The 18,359-nt window shown below is 38.8% G+C and overlaps 1 protein-coding gene across 2 annotated transcripts in view; it reads right to left on the bottom strand.

The window, feature by feature from the left end:
* Positions 1-763: 763 nt before the first annotated feature.
* Positions 764-18,359, bottom strand: part of spmap2 (sperm microtubule associated protein 2) — a 246,595-nt gene continuing 228,999 nt past the window's right edge. For both annotated transcript variants that reach the window (XR_009516039.1, XM_059991169.1), the window contains one exon: positions 764-2,462. Coding sequence is in view for 1 of the 2 variants with exons in the window: in XM_059991169.1 (XP_059847152.1) it covers positions 2,418-2,462 (45 nt within the window). In the remaining variant the exon portion in view is untranslated. The remainder of the gene's footprint in view (positions 2,463-18,359) is intronic.

Genomic DNA, 18,359 nt, shown 5'->3' with positions numbered 1-18,359 from the left:
TCTTTTAAGAGACTCCTGGATAAGTACATGGAGCTTAGGGAAATAGAGGGCTATGGGTAACCCTAGGTAATTTCTAAAGTAAGTACATGTTTGGCACAGCATTGTGGGCTGAAGGGCCTGTATTGTGCTGTAGGTTTTCTATGTTTCTATGCTTTTATTATATTTTCAATATAATAGTATTTTTACTGTTAAGTAAAATAATAATAATTTTTACTGTTAAGTACAAATCAGTGATGAACAAGTGTAAGACAAAGACTGCTTACCAGTAGCACATAAAGTCAGAGTTGGAATTGATGCCAATCCCAAGCTATTTCATTATATATTCCAAAATTTGAAAAATTCCAAAATCCAAAACAGTTCCAGCCCCATGCATTTTAGGTAAGGGGTACTCAACCTGTAGCTGCGTACAACTAGAAAACACAAACAATACTCCAGCTAAGTGTCAATTCTCTCAGGAGAGGAGTACATAGAAAACAGATACTCACTTTTTCCAGATGTTAATGACTCTTAAAAAGTATAATGAAGATAAAGGAAACACTATCGTTTTTAAAAAATCAGTATTTTGGAGTTTTATTTTTCATTTATACAGAAGTAACCAATTTCCCTTTTTGAACATAATCCTGCAAGCTTTGCTTTTATTTTAAAAAATATACATTATTTTATGAACCTAAGCTCTAAGACCATGCTTTAGATGTAAGCTATAAGCTTTATGCTCCCAGGTTTGAAGTGTTAAATTTCACTGGGACTGACCTTGACTCTGTACTTTGGATTATCTTACCAACATCGAAATGACATGTTGGTAGCAACTTCTTCTTCCAGCCCTCTATGATGTACAGGAGAGTTATTGAGCCAGAGTTACATTAGAGATCAAGTATATCCTCTATATATAGCATGAAATTAAAAAGAAGTTTGTGAAATTCAATAAATGGTTGAGAAGAGGTGAAAATCTATCCACTTGCAATAAGGATGTTTAAAATAAGGTTGAAAAGCTAGCTGCAGCTCTAATCAAATCCTAAGTTCAGGAAAAGAATGTCACTGCACTTAGGCAAATAGATTCATAAGCTCATAGTGACAACATAGAAACAAACCCTGTGGCTTATCAGGTACACACTGGCTATTAAACAGTTAGTTACAAAAATCCTACGTTATCTCAGCATTTTTGTTCAATTCCCTCCAGACTCAGTCACTCATCTACTAAATTAGAGGTGATCTACAGAAGCCAATTAACCTGCCAACCTTAGTGTCTTAGGGACTTGGGAAAAGAAGAAAAAAAGAGAACCTGCAGAAAACCACACCCTCACAGGGAGATTGTGCAAACTGCACAGAGTCAGGATTGAACACGGATCTCCAGGACTGTGTTTGGCGCCTTTTCTAGGTGTATTACCTTGCTGCCCTCTGTGTAATATTTTTTGCTTCCAGGTCAAATGGTTGTAGCTTCAACTTGACATCTACATGAAACACTGTTGCAGGAAAGCAGCATCCATCATCAGAGACCCCTACCACCCCGGACATGCTCTGTTCTCACTCCTGCCATCAGGAAGAAGGTGCAAGAGGTAGAAGTGGATACAATAGGGTCTTTTCAGAGGTTCCTGGATAGGTACATGGAGCTTAGAAAATCAGAGGGCTATGGGTAACCCTAGGTAATTTCTAAAGTAAGTACATGTTCGGCACAGCATTGTGGGCCGAAGGAGCTGTATTGTACTGCAGGTTTTCTATGTTTCTATGTTAACCCACACCAGCAGATTCAAGAACAGTTATTACCCCTCAGCCATCAGGCTGTTGAACCAAAGTAGATAACTTCACTCAACTTCATTTATCCCATCATTGAAAAGTTCCCACAATCAATCAATTCACTGTCAGGGACTCTTCATCTCATGTTCTCGATATTTATTGCTTATTTATTTATTATTATTACTTTTTCTTGTTGTATTTGCACAGTTTGGTGTCCTCTGCAGTATGATTGAACCTTGTTAGTGTGGTCTTTCATTGATTCTGTTAAAATTATTATTCTATAGATTTATAGAGTATGCCCACAAAAAATGAATCTCAGGGTTGTATATGGTGATTTAATGTACTTTGATAATAAACTTTACTTTGAAATTTGAACATCCAGAATCCGGAGTACAATAATCTCAGATGACACTCAATGCAGTACAGGTCTTGTTCAGATTGGACATTCTGTGAAGGACCATCTTGATCATATGACAGAATTTTGAAGAACTGGGGAAGCTACTCCTGGCCAATATTTATCCTCCATTTAATATTGTTAAGATTGGTTATTTCATCATCATTACATCAGCTGGAAGGACAGACACACCAACACCAGAGTACTGAAGGATGTCGATGTGAACGGCATCTCCACCATGTTAGGGAAATACCAACTCCGATGCATTGGTCAAGACATCCACATGCCAAACTCACATTTCCCCAAACGGATCCTTTACCACCACTTGAAGAAAGGCCTGTGAGCAAAGGAAACACTTCAAAGATAACATCAAAAACAACCTCAAGAAATTCAACATTACATCTACAAACTGGGAAGTCATTGCAGTCAATAGATACACCTGGAGGAAATCTGTTCGAGGGAGGTGGGCCACACGAGAATGATTTTTGCTGTGCCACAGAGAACAGGTGACAGTTGTGCAAGGAGAGAGTGAAGAACCAGTAGACCCAGCCATTAACCATAGCCACTGCTTATTTTTGCCCACACTGCAACAGAATGTATGGTTTTGGGATTGGTCTCTACAGCTAGATGAGGACCCTACAATAAACAACCCTTTGGGAGAACATTATGCTCAACTCCGGTGATCACACAATTGCTACCATTACATGATTACAGGAGAGCTTGCTGTCATGTTTCCTACACTACAGTAATAACAACTCTTCAGGAATAATCCCGTGTCTCTAAAGCATTCCGGATATCCTGGAAGGAATGTTAAAAGTAATAGACAATCAGTGGTACACTTGTACTCTTGCTCATTAATGCAAATATCTTGTCAGTCTGTCATGTGGCAGCAGCTCAATGCATAAAAGCATGCAGTCCTGGTCAAGAGGTACAGATGTACGTTGGACCAAGCATCAGAATGAAGGATCAAATGTGATCTGAATGACTTTGACCATGGAATGAATGTTGGTACCATACAGGATGGTTTGAGTTTCTCAGAAACTGCTGATCTCCTGAGATTTTCATGCACAATAGTCTGAAGAATTTACCGAAAACAGTGCAAGAAGCAAAAAGGAATCCAGTGAGCAGCAGTTCTGTGGGAAAACATGCCTTGTTAATGAGTGAGGTCAGAGAGAGTGGCCAGGCTGTTTCAAACTGACAGGGAGGCAATAGTAACTTTAATACCCAAGCATTACAACACCTCTGAATGCACATGTCAAACCTTGAAGTGGACAGGCTACAGTCCTCAAATATACAATCTGTGGTCACTTTATTAGGGTCAAGATACCTAAAAAAGTGGCCACTCACTCTATAAATGTAAGTTTTCATTTCTTTGTGTGAATAAAACTTTGAAAGCATTATATACACAACACTGGAGGAACTCAGCAGATCAGGAAGCAGCTACGGAAAAGAATAAACAGTCGACATTTTGGGCTGAGACCCTTCTTCAGGACTGAGAAAGAAGGGGGAAGATGCCAGAATAAAATGGTGGGGGGGTGGAGGGGAAGGAGGCTAGCTGGAAAGTGACAGGTGAAGCTGGGTATGTGGAAAAGATGACGGTTTGGAGAAGAAGGAATCAGACACTAGATGGGAGTGGACAATCAGAGAAAGGGAAGGAGGAGGGGACCCAGGAGAAATAATGGGTAGGTGAGAAGAAGTAAAAGGTCATAGTGGGGAATAGAGGAAAGAAGGGTGGGGAGTGGAGGTGGAATTGTTTACTGGAAGGAGAAATCAAATTTCATGCCATCAGGTTGGAGCATACTCTGATGGAAAATAAAGTGTTGCTCCTCCACCCAGAGGGTGTCCTCATCTTGTCACAAGAGGAGACCAAAGATCAACACACTAGAATTATTTAAATTTCAAAATAACATGTTAGAATGTCGTTCACATTGCTAAAGTTTTACTTGATGCACAAAACTTCTAGTCTTTCAAAAATGAATAAACAGAGGACATTTTGGGCTGAGACTCTTCATTAGGACTGTGAGGGAACAGGAGATGTCGGTGGAGATCTACCTGTGCCACTGGGCTGAAAACAGCTGGTATTCAGCACAATTATTCAATCTCGGCTGAACAAGCAACAGAACCACAAAGAGTTTTATGTTCACTATGAGTTCACAGGACTAAAGAAGGGTCTTGGTCCAAAATGTTGACTATTTATTCATTTCCATAGATGCTACCTGGCCTGCTGAGTTCCTCTCTTATTTTGCGTGCATTGCTTTGGATTTCCTGCATCTGCAGACTTTCTCATGTTTAAGATTTTAAAGATAAAGATTAGCTTTATTTGTCGCATGTACATCGAAACACACTGTGAAATGCGTTGTTGTATCAAATCAAATTAGCAAGGGTTGTCGCCACAATTCAGTCACCAAGATAGTATGCCCATGACTTACTAAACCTAATTTTAACCGTGTGACTTTGGACTGTGGGAGGCAACCTGAGCATCTGGAGGAAACCCACACGGTCATGGGAAGAATATAAAATCGCCAGACAGACAGCGATAGAAATCAAACTCCAACTGGTGATCACTGGTGCTGAAAAGTGATTGTGCTCACCACTATGCTACTGTGCCTCCCAAATGTATTGTTTGCATTAAATCAAATCAGTGCGGATTGTGATGGGTAGCTCATGAGTGTTGCATGCCACAAATCACTATCCCTAACTCGTACATCTTCAGAATATGGGACATATGAAGCAACTGGAGAAAACCCACACAGTTATGGGGAAGGTGTACAAACTTCTTACAGACAGCAGGGAGAATCGAACCCCAATCTCACAGCTGGTGCAGTAAAACATTAATAACTTATCGATGTAACATCTTAAACACTGTGGAAAAATTCCAGTCAGTAGTGGAAGAAACCTTCATCTTAATGCCCCAATGCAGGTCAGGATGAGAGTGCTGGACATCTCATCGCTCAAGAATCATTGCAATGCAATGGTGAGCTTACACCTTTTAAAGATAAAGATTGGCATTATCTTTCACAGGTACATTGCATTTTGTATAATTTTGGTTTCAGTAATGTGAGAATCTAGTAAACAAGATGTCATGTTGCTTCAGATACCTGAAGAGTTGTTGTTATTCCTGCAGACCCCTGAAGCAGATCAACTTCTATCCTCTGAATTTTCGAAGCATCGAAGGTGGTTTTATTGAAACATGCATGGTTGTCATTGGTACAAGAGATTCTGCAGATGCTTGAAATCTTGAGCAACAGGCATAAAGTGCTGCAGGAACTCAGTAAGTCCTGATGAAGACCTGAAACGCTAACTGCCAATTCTCTCCATAGATGCTGCTGGATTCTTCCTACATTTTCTGTGTGTTACTCAACATTTTTCAGGGGGTGGGGGTGACTTGCCAGGGTAAAAACAGAAAAATATGTTTCCTCTCATGGTTGTGGGCACCTGTGTGGGATGGCAGTGTGGATTGTGAATACTCTCTGCCATAGAGTTGTCAGAGTCATGATATTTTTTAATATATTCAAGGCTAGGATAGATTTTTAAAGTTCAAGGAAATTAAGGTGCATGGGTGATGAGGTGTATAAGGCCAAGATCATAGTGCCAAGATCTTATTGAATGACACGTTTTCCTATTTTTTAAGTAACACACACAAAATGCTCGAGGAATTCAGCCGGCCAGGCAATATCTATGGAAAAGAGTACAGTCAATGTTTCCGGCCGAGACCCTTCACCAGGACTGTTATTTATATTACTTCTATACTGAATGCCATGATTAATGGACTAGATTAAGAGTAAACACTCCGAAATAGCTGACTCGATTACTACCTGTACTTGAATCATGATTGGCAGAATGTTAAACAGATGGCACATAGTTTCTTTCAAAATAGCCATCAAACACAGACTTCAGGAAGGGAGAATTGAGGTGCAGATGGGATTACTGAGCCATTTAAATGAGTATTTACCATTCAGAAACAGAGACTGCACAATATCATTAAATGACTATGCAAGAAAATTTTCATTCTTAAAGTGATATTGCCACCCACACAGCTCACTAGCACAATTTGTTGGGTTGCCATAGAGTGCATTATTCAATTTGTATCAGGATTTTCTGTCATTCTCTGGTTTTTTAATGGGGTTTTGTCTGAGTGTGTTATTCTTTAGAGGATACGTTAGATGAAGGGTCAATTCATGAGAATGCTAAACGTGTCATTTAAGCAGCAAGCTTTCTGAATGCCTTGCCAATATTCCTCCTTTAGATGTCATCTCCAAATTTCAGAGCTCTTTGTGTGAACTTGCTTCATACACAATGACTCCTGCATCTCCAGTGTACTGAAAATCAAAAACACAAGTGTCTCTGCAGATGCTGGAAATCCAGAGGAACACCCAGAAAATGCTGGAGGAACTCAGCAGGTCAGGCAGCCTCTATGGAGAGGAATAAAGAGTCAATGTCCTGGGCCGAGACTCTTCAGCAGGACTGGAAGGGAAGAGGAACAAGCCAGAATAAGGTGAGGGGAGGGAACGTGAAGCCAGGGGAGGAGAGAGGTGAGTAGGTGGGTGGGGGAGGGAAGATGTAGTGAGAGGCATGAAGGTGATAGGTGGGAAGATAAAAATGCTGAAGAAGGAATCTGATTGGGGAGGAGAGTGGGCCATAGTATAAATGGAAGGAGGAGGGGCACCAGAGGTGAGGGTGATAGGCAAGGGAGGAGAAGAGAAGTGGTAAGAGGGGGAGCCAGAATGTCACTCATGGATATTTCTTGGAGGGTCAAGGGTTGTACTTCTGACACTTGTGAGCTTGGTTCAGTCCATATAAAACTGGAGAAGGGCATCACCCCATCTTTCTTTAAAGAGGTATGAGAATCAATCCCCTGCCTCCTCTTTCTCCTTCTCATTAGGTGGTCTGGGAAAAAAGATAATAAATAATCTAAATCAAAAAGAATTCCTTTCCAAAAAAAAACATATGAAGATGATCCTTGAAACCTGCCATTTATTTTGACTGTGAGAAAAAGCTGTCTGCTTCACCGAAATCTTCAAATCATAATCTATATAATCTTCCCGGTCGTCACCACCACTATGCCTTGCCTTTCTTCCTCAGCTGACAGTCAGACTACATCAACTCGTTATGCACAATGTATTATTTCATTTTTAGTGAAAACTAGTTCAAATGATTCGCTGCAGCAAAGTAACACCCACATGTAGTCTCACCATAGAAACCAAGTCAGCAGTTAGTCAGAAATGACGTCAACCCATTCTGTGGCCATCCTTCAGCATTTACATGAAGCACACACACAAAAAAAATTGTGGCTGTTCATTTTAATTCTTGGCCTCAGTCACATGAACTTGCAGAGAGAGAAAAAAAGAAAAATGTTATTTAAATTTATGACTGCTGTGATTTAAAGAGATCCAACACTAAGTCTTAGGCATTTCTGAAATTAGTATTGACATAACTCACTCCCTTAATGGTCAGAATTTGGAATCAGTATTTGAGGAGGGGAAATGGTGCTCTTGTTATTTGGCCATAAATACTAACGCAACTGCAAGAGAGAGGCAGATGTGTACTCAGTGACAGCCAAAAATCTGCTTTACTACAAAAATTCACTGAACAACCTGATATACCTGTTTTGGACTAGCTATGAAACACTCTGTACCAGAAGAAAATGCTATGTACACTTTTTATGATATGGTAGATGTTGTTAATAAACTCTAGCATGTAAATTAACTACTATTATGTGGATCACCTTCAGTTTTAATTGTTGCATGAGAATCTGAAAATATGAACTTTTAATTTCATTTTTGAAGTTCATCCATTAAGCATAGAACTGTGGATCACAGAAGCAGGACATAAAAATGAGGAAGTCTGCAGATGCTGGAAATCCAAAGCAACTTGTTAAAGATGCTGGAGGAACACAACAGGTTAGACAGCATCTATGGAAATAGTCAGTGTTTTGGCTGAGACCCTTCTTCAGGACCGAAAAGGAAGGGAAATGCTGCGAGAATCAAAAGGTATTGGGAGGGGAAGGAGGCTAGTTGGAAGGTGATAGGTGAAGTCAAGTGGGTGGGAAAGGTCAAGGGCTGGAGAAGAAGGAATCTGATAGGAGGGGACAGTGGACCATAGGAGAAAGGGAAGGAGGAGAGGATCCAGGGGAATTAATAGACAGGTGAGGAAAGGTAAGAGTTCAGCATGGAGAACTGAGGAAGGAGGGGAGTGGAATTTGTTTACCAAAAGGAGAAATCGATATTCATGCCATTGGGTTGGAGGCCACCCAGATGGAATATAAGGTGTTGCTCCTCCACCCTGAGGGTGGCCTCACCTCGGCACAAAAGGAGGCCATGGAGCAACATGTCAGAACATGAATGGGAATTAGAATTAAACTGTTTGGCCACTTGTGGGAAAATCCCACTTGTGGCAGATGGTTCGGCCAATTCTGTCCATCTTGACCATGATGCCTATCTATGCTAATCCCATTCTCCCACATTAGGTGCTAATCCCGCTCTGTCTTTCCTTTCTAAGTACCTGTTCAAGCACCTTTTAACTATTGTAATTGTTTCTGCTCCCATCACCTTTTCTGGCAGAATGTTCTAGATATTCTCCATCCTCTGTGTGAAAACCTTACCCCCTCAGACCTCCTTTAAGTTTCTCCCCTCTTACCTTAAACCTGCGCCTGTTAGTTCTAGATTCCTTTGCCCTGCGTAAAATACTCAGGAAAATACGTATCCTTCCTGTCATCAGCCCTGCAGGCCTGTGCACCTGTATTTGTTAGAGCCGATAAGCTCTTGTGCTTTCTGTTTAATCTTGTTAAATTTATTTTGATTGGAATGGGGTTTTCCACATACTGTAATTATTTAAAGGGAAATCCAGATTAGCTCTTATCATGGGGTCCTTGTGTTCAGAGAATGATTCATCACATGGTGTTGCTCAGTCAAGCCATTGATGCTCTGTTGAAATTCCTATAAATAAACTCTTGTTTCCATCTTTACATGGGAGTCTGTCGCTCCTCCGCACCTGGTTTTAGTCATTGGCAGTGCATAACGTGATACTATCTATGCCTTTCAAAATGTTGTAAATCCCTAAAGGTCACACCTCACCCACCTGTGCTCCAGCGAGAATGAGATTCAGATTCAGATCTCTTTTAAAACCTAGATTTACTTATCACATGTACATCGAAACTTTCAATAAAATGTGTTGAGTGTTAATAAACTACACTCCTAAAGGTGCTGGCAGCAGCCCAGAGTGTTGCACATATTCTAGTGTCAACATAGCATGCCCACAATCCGATAGGCACAACCTATCCAATCTGTCCTCATAACTACATTCCAAGCAATGTAGTGGTAAATCTCTTGTGCACTCTTTCAATAGCTACCCTATCCTTCCTGTAGTGCAGTGACTAGAACTCTGTACAATACTCTTAAGTGCAGTACAACTTCAACATCACATCCCAATCCTATATTCCATGCGCTAACCTATGAAGAAAATCATGCCAAATACCTTTTTCACAAGCTTAACCACTTTCAGGTGTTATGAACTCGTGACACGTGACAGTGGTAACCTTGTCACATGACTAGGGTTGAAGCTATCCTGGACTTGAGGTAATGGTCTTGTGATGGTGGAGTGACGTCATTTTCCCACCAGTAGAAGTCATGTGACAGGTTTTTTTTACAGGGTATAAAAGGGGGACCCCTCCCTGTGAGGAGGGGCAGTTCGTGGCTGGATTTGCCATGTTGACTTCATGCCACTGCATGATTTAATGTGATGACGCAGTTTAGTTGAAAGATAAAGTTTTATCTAATGCCTAAAGTTTAAAAGGTCATTGCCGGCAGTTTCTTTACAATACTGCTAGTTGAGAATCAGTGGAGAGTGAAGATCGGAGTTCGGGAGTTAAAGATCGAGGAGAATCGATTTCGACGGTGAAACAGGTTCGACCTTGTTTGATCCTTATTTGGAAGGAATTCGTTGACTGTTCTTGTGTTAATCCCTACGAAATAGCAGAAAGGATTGAGTGCAGTGTTGTAAAGGAAAGGTCAGTGCCTTTAAGCCGTTTCGTTATGTAAATTCTTTGTGGGAAAAGTTCGATTTGGGAACTGAAGCAACATGACGTGAAAGAGAATTTAAATCGTCTTAAAAAGTCTCTCCCTTAAATGGACTGTGAGCATTTTGAACTTTTGGCAATACTACTTTAAAGAACTGTTTTTGCAACATCGCTTTAAGAACTGTTTAAGCTTCATTGCTTTAAGAACTGTTTAAGCTGCCGCACAGCAGTTACATTAGTGATTTGTTTACTTTTGGGGGGTTTGTTTTCAGTGTTTAATAAACGTGCTGTTTGTTGTAAAAACCCTTGCCTAACTCATATATTTATTGTTGTTTGAATCCGTAACATAAATATGGGGGCTTGTCCGGGATTGGATCATTTGAGTTTACATGCTTGTTAAATTTTGAATCCGTGTTTTGCAAAAGGGGAATACTCAATTCTTTTGTTTGATTGGCTTGTGAGTGGTATTCGCTAACAATGAATATTAATGAGTTTCTGGTTTCGCCAGGTGTGGAGTTGTTAGCGAAGGTGAAAAAAACTGAGGTATCTGAGATAGCTAGTAGATTGCAACTTAAAGGTATTTTGAAGACTATGTTGAAGGCTGTAATACAGAGAAAAATTGCATCACACTATGTGGATTCGGGTGATTTTGATGAATCGGTTTTAGAGTCGTTTCCTGTAAGTAATCTGGAGATGCAGTTGCAAATCGAACAAATGAAGTTGGAGCATTGTAGGTTGGAAGCTGATCAGAAAAAAAGGGAATTTGAATATGCAATGATGGAATTAAGGTCTGGGAATCAGTCTTCTGGTTCTAAAAAGCCGTTTGTTGCTAGTCAAGAAATTAAATTGGTCCCACCATTTAGTGAAACAGAAGTGGAAAGATGTTTCCAAAATTTTGAAGCTATTGCTCGGATGTCAGAGTGGCCGAAAAATAAATGGTCAGTGTTGTTACAGAGTGTAATTAAAGGCAAAGCACAACAAGTTTACACAGCTTTAACTGCTGCGCAAGCATTAGATTATGATATTGTGAAAATGCATATTTTAAAGTCATACAAATTAGTCCCAGAAGCGTATAGAGAAAGATTCAGAAGTTTGAAGAAGTCTGTGGAAAAGACTTTGTGGAATTTGCCTATGATAAAGCTATATGTTTTGAGAGATGGGTTTCTTCTAAAAATGTAAATGAGGACTATGATACATTGAAAGAGCTGATTTTAATGGAGGAATTTAAAAGAAGCATTCCTGTTGAAGTAAGGACCTACTTAAATGAGAGGGATACTGATAAATTGCAGGACTGTGCTAGATTAGCTGATGAGTGTGTTTTAATCCATAAGAATAAATTTCCTCAGGGCAGAATTTTTAAGAGGAGAAATAACACGGAGACTCAAGGTAAATCAGAAATTAAATCAGAAGTTAATGAGAAAGGTAAGGAGGAAGGAAAACCTGTGAAGGAAAGACAGTTTGGTTTTATTTGTAACTATTGTAAGAAACCTGGCCATGTAATAGCTAACTATTTCAGATTGCAAAAGAAAGAGAAGGAAGCAGTTCCAGATGCTTGTGTGCAACACACTGAAGCACTTGTAAAATTACAGGGGTTGATAAACACCAATGAGGTTTTGTTAGAGTCTGACCAAGTTAGAAAGGTATATGATCATTTTATTACTGAAGGGTTTGTATCCTTGAAAGAAGGATCTCCTCTGGTGCCAATAAAAATCCTTAGGGATACTGGAGCTTCTCAATCACTGATGTTAGACAGTGTGTTGAAGTTTAATGAAGAGTCTGATACTGGTGAGGTAAATTATATAAGAGGTGTTGGAAGTGATTTTATGCCTGTACATTTACATAAAGTAAATTTAAAGTCAGGGTTAGTTACAGGATTTGTTAAAGTAGGATTACAGCATAGCTTACCTGTGAAGGGTGTTTCTTTATTGTTAGGTAATGACTTGGCAGGTGGACAAGTTTTTCCTGAAGTGCATTTGACAATGGAGTCAAAGGAACCAGAGGTGAATTCTAATACAGATTCTTCTTGTGTTGTGACGAGAGCTATGGCTAAGAAGATTGATGTGCAGAATGAGGTTGTTACTCATGACTGTTCAACTCAGGATTCGAGTTTTGAGGATGTGTCAGAGACTTCATTGTTTGAACAAGATTCTTGGAGTAAGTCTGACTATGAAGATTTATCTCTGTCTCAGAAGGAGATGATAGCAGAGCAGAATAGAGACCCTGAGATTATAAAATTAAGAGAACAAGCTTTACTAGATAGTGAAATTGAGAAGGTGCCAGTAGTTGGGAAAAGGAAAAAGGAGTGTTGATGAGGAAGTGGAGATCGCCTACAATTCTTGCAAGCGAGGAATGGAATGTGGTTTACCAGGTAGTTGTCCCTAAAGTTTATTGAAATGAGATTTTGACTTTAGCTCATAGTGTGCCTTTAGGTGGACATCAAGGGGTAAGGAAAACTGTGGACAAGATTTTAAAACATTTTTACTGGTCTGGTCTAAGAAAAGATGTGGCGATGTTTTGTAAAACATGCCATACTTGTCAAATTGTGGGTAAACCAAATCAAGTTACACCAGTGGCTCCATTACAACCTATTCCAGCATTTGGTGAACCATTTTCTAAAGTTATTGTAGATTGTGTTGGTCCATTACCGAAGACAAAAACTGGTCATCAGTACTTGTGGACTATCATGTGTACTTCATCTAGGTTTCCAGAGGCAGTACCATTTAGGAATATAAAACCTAAAACTGTGACAAAGGCTCTTATAAAACTCTTTACTTATTTTGGATTACCTAAGGAAATACAAACTGATCAAGGCAGTACTTTTATGTCTGGATTGTTTCAACAGATAGTTTATAAATTGGGAGCTAAGCAAATCACTTCATCTGCATACCATCCAGAGTCGCAAGGTGCCTTGGAGAGGTTTCATTCTACCCTCAAGAATATGATTAGGACATACTGTGTGGAAAATGAAAGTGATTAGGATGAGGGTATAAACTTGCTTTTATTTGCAGTAAGGGAATCGGTACAGGAATCTTTAGGTTTCAGTCCATTTGAACGTGTTTGGGCATAGAGTTAGAGGACCTTTAGCTTTATTAAAAGAACAGTGGACTAGTAAGGAAATACACACTAATTTGTTGGACTATGTTTTGAAATTTAAGTACAGGTTACATAAAGCTTGTAGCTTAGCCAAGGAAAATTTAAAGTTGGCTCAGGAGAAAATGAAAACTTGGTATGATAAAGAAGCTAGGATGAGGATGTTTAAACCTAGAGATAAGGTGTTGGTTCTTCTCCCAGTGCAAATGAATCCTTTACAAGCTAGATTTCATGGTCCTTATGAAATTGTGTCTAAAATCAATTATGTGGATTACGTGATAAAAACTCCGGATCATAGAAGGTCAACACAACTTTGCCATATAAATATGATAAAACCATATTATGAAAAACAATCTGATACTGTGACTGTTGTGGCTAGTGAGAATGAGTTTGACTTAACTAGGAACATGATAGATGATTCATCTGAATTTCATTCTAAATCCAACATTGTTTCTGATAGGTTACTAAATTCAACCATTCTGGAAAATATTGATGAGAAATTAGTACATTTACAGCTAGAGCAGAAACAACAGATGAAGGAATTACTTTTTAAATATAAGGATTTGTTTCCAGATGTTCCGAGAAGGACTACTATAGCTTCAAATGATGTAGATGTTGGAGATGCCAAACCTATCAAACAACACCCAAATAGGATGAACATAGAAAAATGTGAACTTGCTGAGAAAGAAATTGAATATATGTTAGAGAATAATATTATTAGGCATTCTAACTCAAATTGGAATTCACCCTGTGTTATGGTGCCAAAACCAGATGGTAGTATTAGGTTTTGTACGGACTATAGGAAGGTGAATGCTGTAACGAAAACAGATGCATATCCAATTCCTAGAGTAGATGATTGTGTAGATAAAGTTGGAAAAGCAAAGTTCCTTACAAAGATTGATTTATTGAAAGGGTATTGGTGTGTTCCATTAACAGACAGAGGTAGAGAGATTTCTGCATTTGTAACTCCATCTGGGCTATATGAATATAATGTTCTTCCATTTGGGATGAAGAATGCCCCAGGTACTTTCCAGAGGATGATTAACTCTGTTATTCAGGGATTGAAAGATACTGATGCTTATATTGATGATTTAGTGACAGGAAATGATACTTGGGAAGCACACATTATTGCGGTGGAGAAATTGTTTGAAAGGCTTTCAAAAGCTAACTTAACTATTAATTTAGCTAAGAGTGAATTTGGACATGCCACTGTGACTTACCTTGGTTATGTTGTGGGTCAAGGTAAGGTAGCTCCTGTTCAGGCAAAAGTTCAGGCAATTTTAGAGATTCCCACTCCAATGGGGAAAAAAACTCTCAGAAGATTCTTGGGAATGGTAGGATATTATCGAAAAATTTGTAAGAATTTTGCTAATGTTGCCCTTTCATTAACTAAGCTTTTGCAGAAGAATGTGAAGTTTGTGTGGACAGTGCCTTGTCAAGAAGCATTTGAAAAATTGAAAACAATGATATGTCAGCAACCTGTGCTTAAGGCACTTGACTTTGAAAAACCGTTTTCATTAGCTGTAGATGCTAGCGATGAGGCTGCAGGAGCAGTATTAATGCAAAGGAATGAGGGTGATAAGGTTGATCATCCAGTAGCTTACTTTTCTAAGAAATTTAATAAGCATCAAAGAAACTATTTGACAATAGAGAAGTAATTGTTACCTCTTGTTTTAGCTTTGGAATATTTTGAGGTATATGTTGGTACAACTCAAAAGCCACTTATTACTTACACTGATCATAATCCGTTAGTTTTTCTGAGTAAGAAGAAAAACAAAAACAGAAGATTATTAATATGGAGTTTGATGTTACAAGAGTACAATATTGTGATAACTCATATTAAAGGTAAAGATAATGTGGTTGCTGATTGTCTATCTCGATGTTGAATGTACAATGTAATTTTTTTATGGAGTGTTTTTTTTTACAATTGTAACACTCCTACTGTATTGTGAGTTGTAAGATGTTATATGATGGTATTGTATATGTTATAAAATTTATATATTTGTTTTTCTTGTAAATAATTTTTGAAATTTTTGTTCTTGTCAGACCAAATTTTTTTTTTTGGAGGGAGGTGTTACATACTCGTGACACGTGACAGTGGTACCCTTGTCACGTGACTGGGGTTGAAGCTATACTGGACTTGAGGTAATGGTCCTGTGATGGTGGAGTGACGTCATTTTCCCGGCAGTAGAGGTCATGTGACACTTTTTTTACAGGGTATAAAAGGAGGACCCCTCCCTGTGAGGAGGCGCAGTTCATGGCTGGATTTGCCATGTTGACTTCATGCCACTGCGTGATTTAATGTGATGACACAGTTTAGTTGAAAGATGAAGTTTTATCAAATGCCTAAAGTTTAAAAGGTCATTGCCAGCAGTTTCTTTACAATACTGCTAGTTGAGAATCAGTGGAGACTGAAGATCGGAGTTTGGGAGTTAAAGATCGAGGAGAATCGATTTCGACGGTGAAACAGGTTTGACCTTGTTTGATCCTTATTCGGAAGGAATTCGTTGACTGTTCTTGTGTTAATCCCTGCGAAATAGCAGAAAGGATTGAGTACAGTGTTGTAAAGGAAAGGTCAGTGCCTTTAAGCCGTTTCATTTCGTAAATTCTTCGTGGGAAAAGTTCAATTTGGGAACCGAAGCACCACGATGTGAAAGGGAATTTAAATCGTCTTAAAAAGTTTTTCCCTTAAAAGGACTGTGAGCATTTTGAACTTTTGGCAATACTACTTTAAAGAACTGTTTTTGCAACATCGCTTTAAGAACTGTTTAATCTTCATTGCTTTAAGAACTGCTTAAGCTGCCACACAGCAGCTGATTTTTGGTTACGTTAGTGATTTGTTTACTTTTGGGAGGTTTGTTTTCAATGTTTATTAAACATGTTGTTTGTTATAAAAACCCTTGCCTAACTCATATATTTATTGTTGCTTGAATCCGTAACACAGGACACAATGACCCCAAAGACTCTCTGTACATGAACACTCTCAAGGTCCTATTTACTCTATATGTTCTGCCAGAACTAGACCTCCAAAAGTGCAACAGCCTGCATTTATCTGGATTAAACATCATCTGCAAATGCCCTACTTAATTTTCCAGCTAACCTGTATCCTTAGACAACATTTTTTGCTTTCTATAGCTCAAGAGAATTTGGTGTCATCTGCAAATTTACTTATCATACCTCCTACGTTCTTATTTACGTTATCTATACAGTATATATTAGAAACAACAAAGATCCCAGTATTGATGGTGCTATTATACCACTAGTTACATACATCCAGCCTGAAAAACACCCGTCCATCAGTGCCACCTCTCTCCTATTGCCCAGCCAATTTTGGATCCAGTTTGCCAACTCTCCACACATCCTTGTGCCTTAGCCTTATGGACAAACCCACTGTGGACTTGTCAAAGACCTTACTAAATTCAAGTAACCTACATCGACCACCTGACTCTCATCAAATTCTCTCTTCCCTCCTCAAATAAAAACCTTAAACAGATTTGTCAGCCAGGATCTACCTTGCACAATGCATGGGTAGACTCCTAAAATCAGCCCCTGTTTTTCCATGTGAACATCAACCCTGTCTCTCAAAATTTTCTCCAACAATTTTTCTACCAATGACGTGTAGCCCACTAGTTGGTAGTATCCAGGTGAAGGGTCTCGGCCGAAACGTCGACAGTGTTTCTCACTATAGATGCTGCCTGACCTGCTGCATTCCACCAGCATTTTGTGTGTGTTATTCATACTTCCCTTTTAGAACAAAGGAACAATATTAGCTACCCTCCAATCTTCTGGTTCCCACAACCCATGGCCTCACTTTCAAGGGCTCTTCATCTCATGTTCTTGATATTTATTGCATATTTATCTATCTACCTATATGTCTGCCTATCTATCTATCTATCTATCTATCTATCCATCTATCTATTTATTTATTTATTTATCTATCTATCTATCTATCTATTTATTTATTTATTTATTTATTTATTTATTTATCTATCTATCTATCTGTTTAGTTACCTATTTATTTATTTATTTATTTATTTATTTATTTATCTATTTATTTGTTTTTGCTTTTGTATTTGCAGTTTGTTGTCATTTGCTGATTAGTTATTTGTCCACCCTGTTGGGTGCAGTCTTTCATTAATTCATTTGTGGTTCTTGGTTTTACTGAGTATACTTGCAAGAAAATGAATCTCAGGGTTGTATATGGTGACATAGATGTACCTTGATATTAAATTTACTTTGAACTACAAACATTGGTACCTCACACATTGCTAACATAGATAACAGCATCTTCTTTAGACCATTGGGTATATATCCTCCCCAATGTGCTTCAATATTTTGAGCATGTCTTGTTCCTGATACTGACATGCTCCAGAATATAAACCAACACTTCCCTTTTCGTGATACTGACACACTCCAGAAAATTAACGAACACCTCCCTTATCTCTCTCTGTGACCTTCATGTCTCCTACCTGGTAAATATCAATGAGTTGCATTTATTTGGAATCTCATATCACCTAGCTCCATTGTCCTTCTGGTCCCTCTGGAGACCCGTTGCTCCCTAACCTACCCTCTCATTTCTAATTCTTCCTATCCACCTCTTTTTAATCCTCTCTTATGTTGATATTTCCTATCTTAATATTTCCTTCTGTACCTGATTTGATATTCCTTCCTTCTTGATTCTTGTGCTGTTAATTTCATGGTCCATTAATCTGATTGGTTAAGCAGATACAAGCTGATTTCATGGATGCCTTTTGCTCACACTGCTATTTTAACAGCTTGCAATTCTAGACAAAAGGAAACTCATAAATTTGAACATGAAATGGCATTTCTAACTGATCACAGACACAGTACTGTCGGAGCAAAAAAAAACTAGCCAATTCTTTTTTAAAGGATTAAAACATTCTTTGGTTGTTTCCAAAAAATTCAAATATATTCAAGTGGAGTGGCACTGTAGTGTGTTGGTTAGTGCAATGCCTTACAGTGTCAGTGACTTGGGTTTAATTCCCAGCACTGTCTGTAAGGAGTTTGTACATTCTCCCTATGTCCACGTGGATTTCCTGTGGGTGCTCCAGTTTCCTCCCACATCCCAAAGGTGTATAGGTGAGTAGGTTAATTGGATACATGGGTGTA

Source organism: Hypanus sabinus, chromosome 16 (genome assembly GCF_030144855.1).
Source record: "Hypanus sabinus isolate sHypSab1 chromosome 16, sHypSab1.hap1, whole genome shotgun sequence".
Lineage (NCBI taxonomy): Eukaryota > Metazoa > Chordata > Chondrichthyes > Myliobatiformes > Dasyatidae > Hypanus > Hypanus sabinus.
This window is presented reverse-complemented; position numbering and strand designations above follow the sequence as displayed.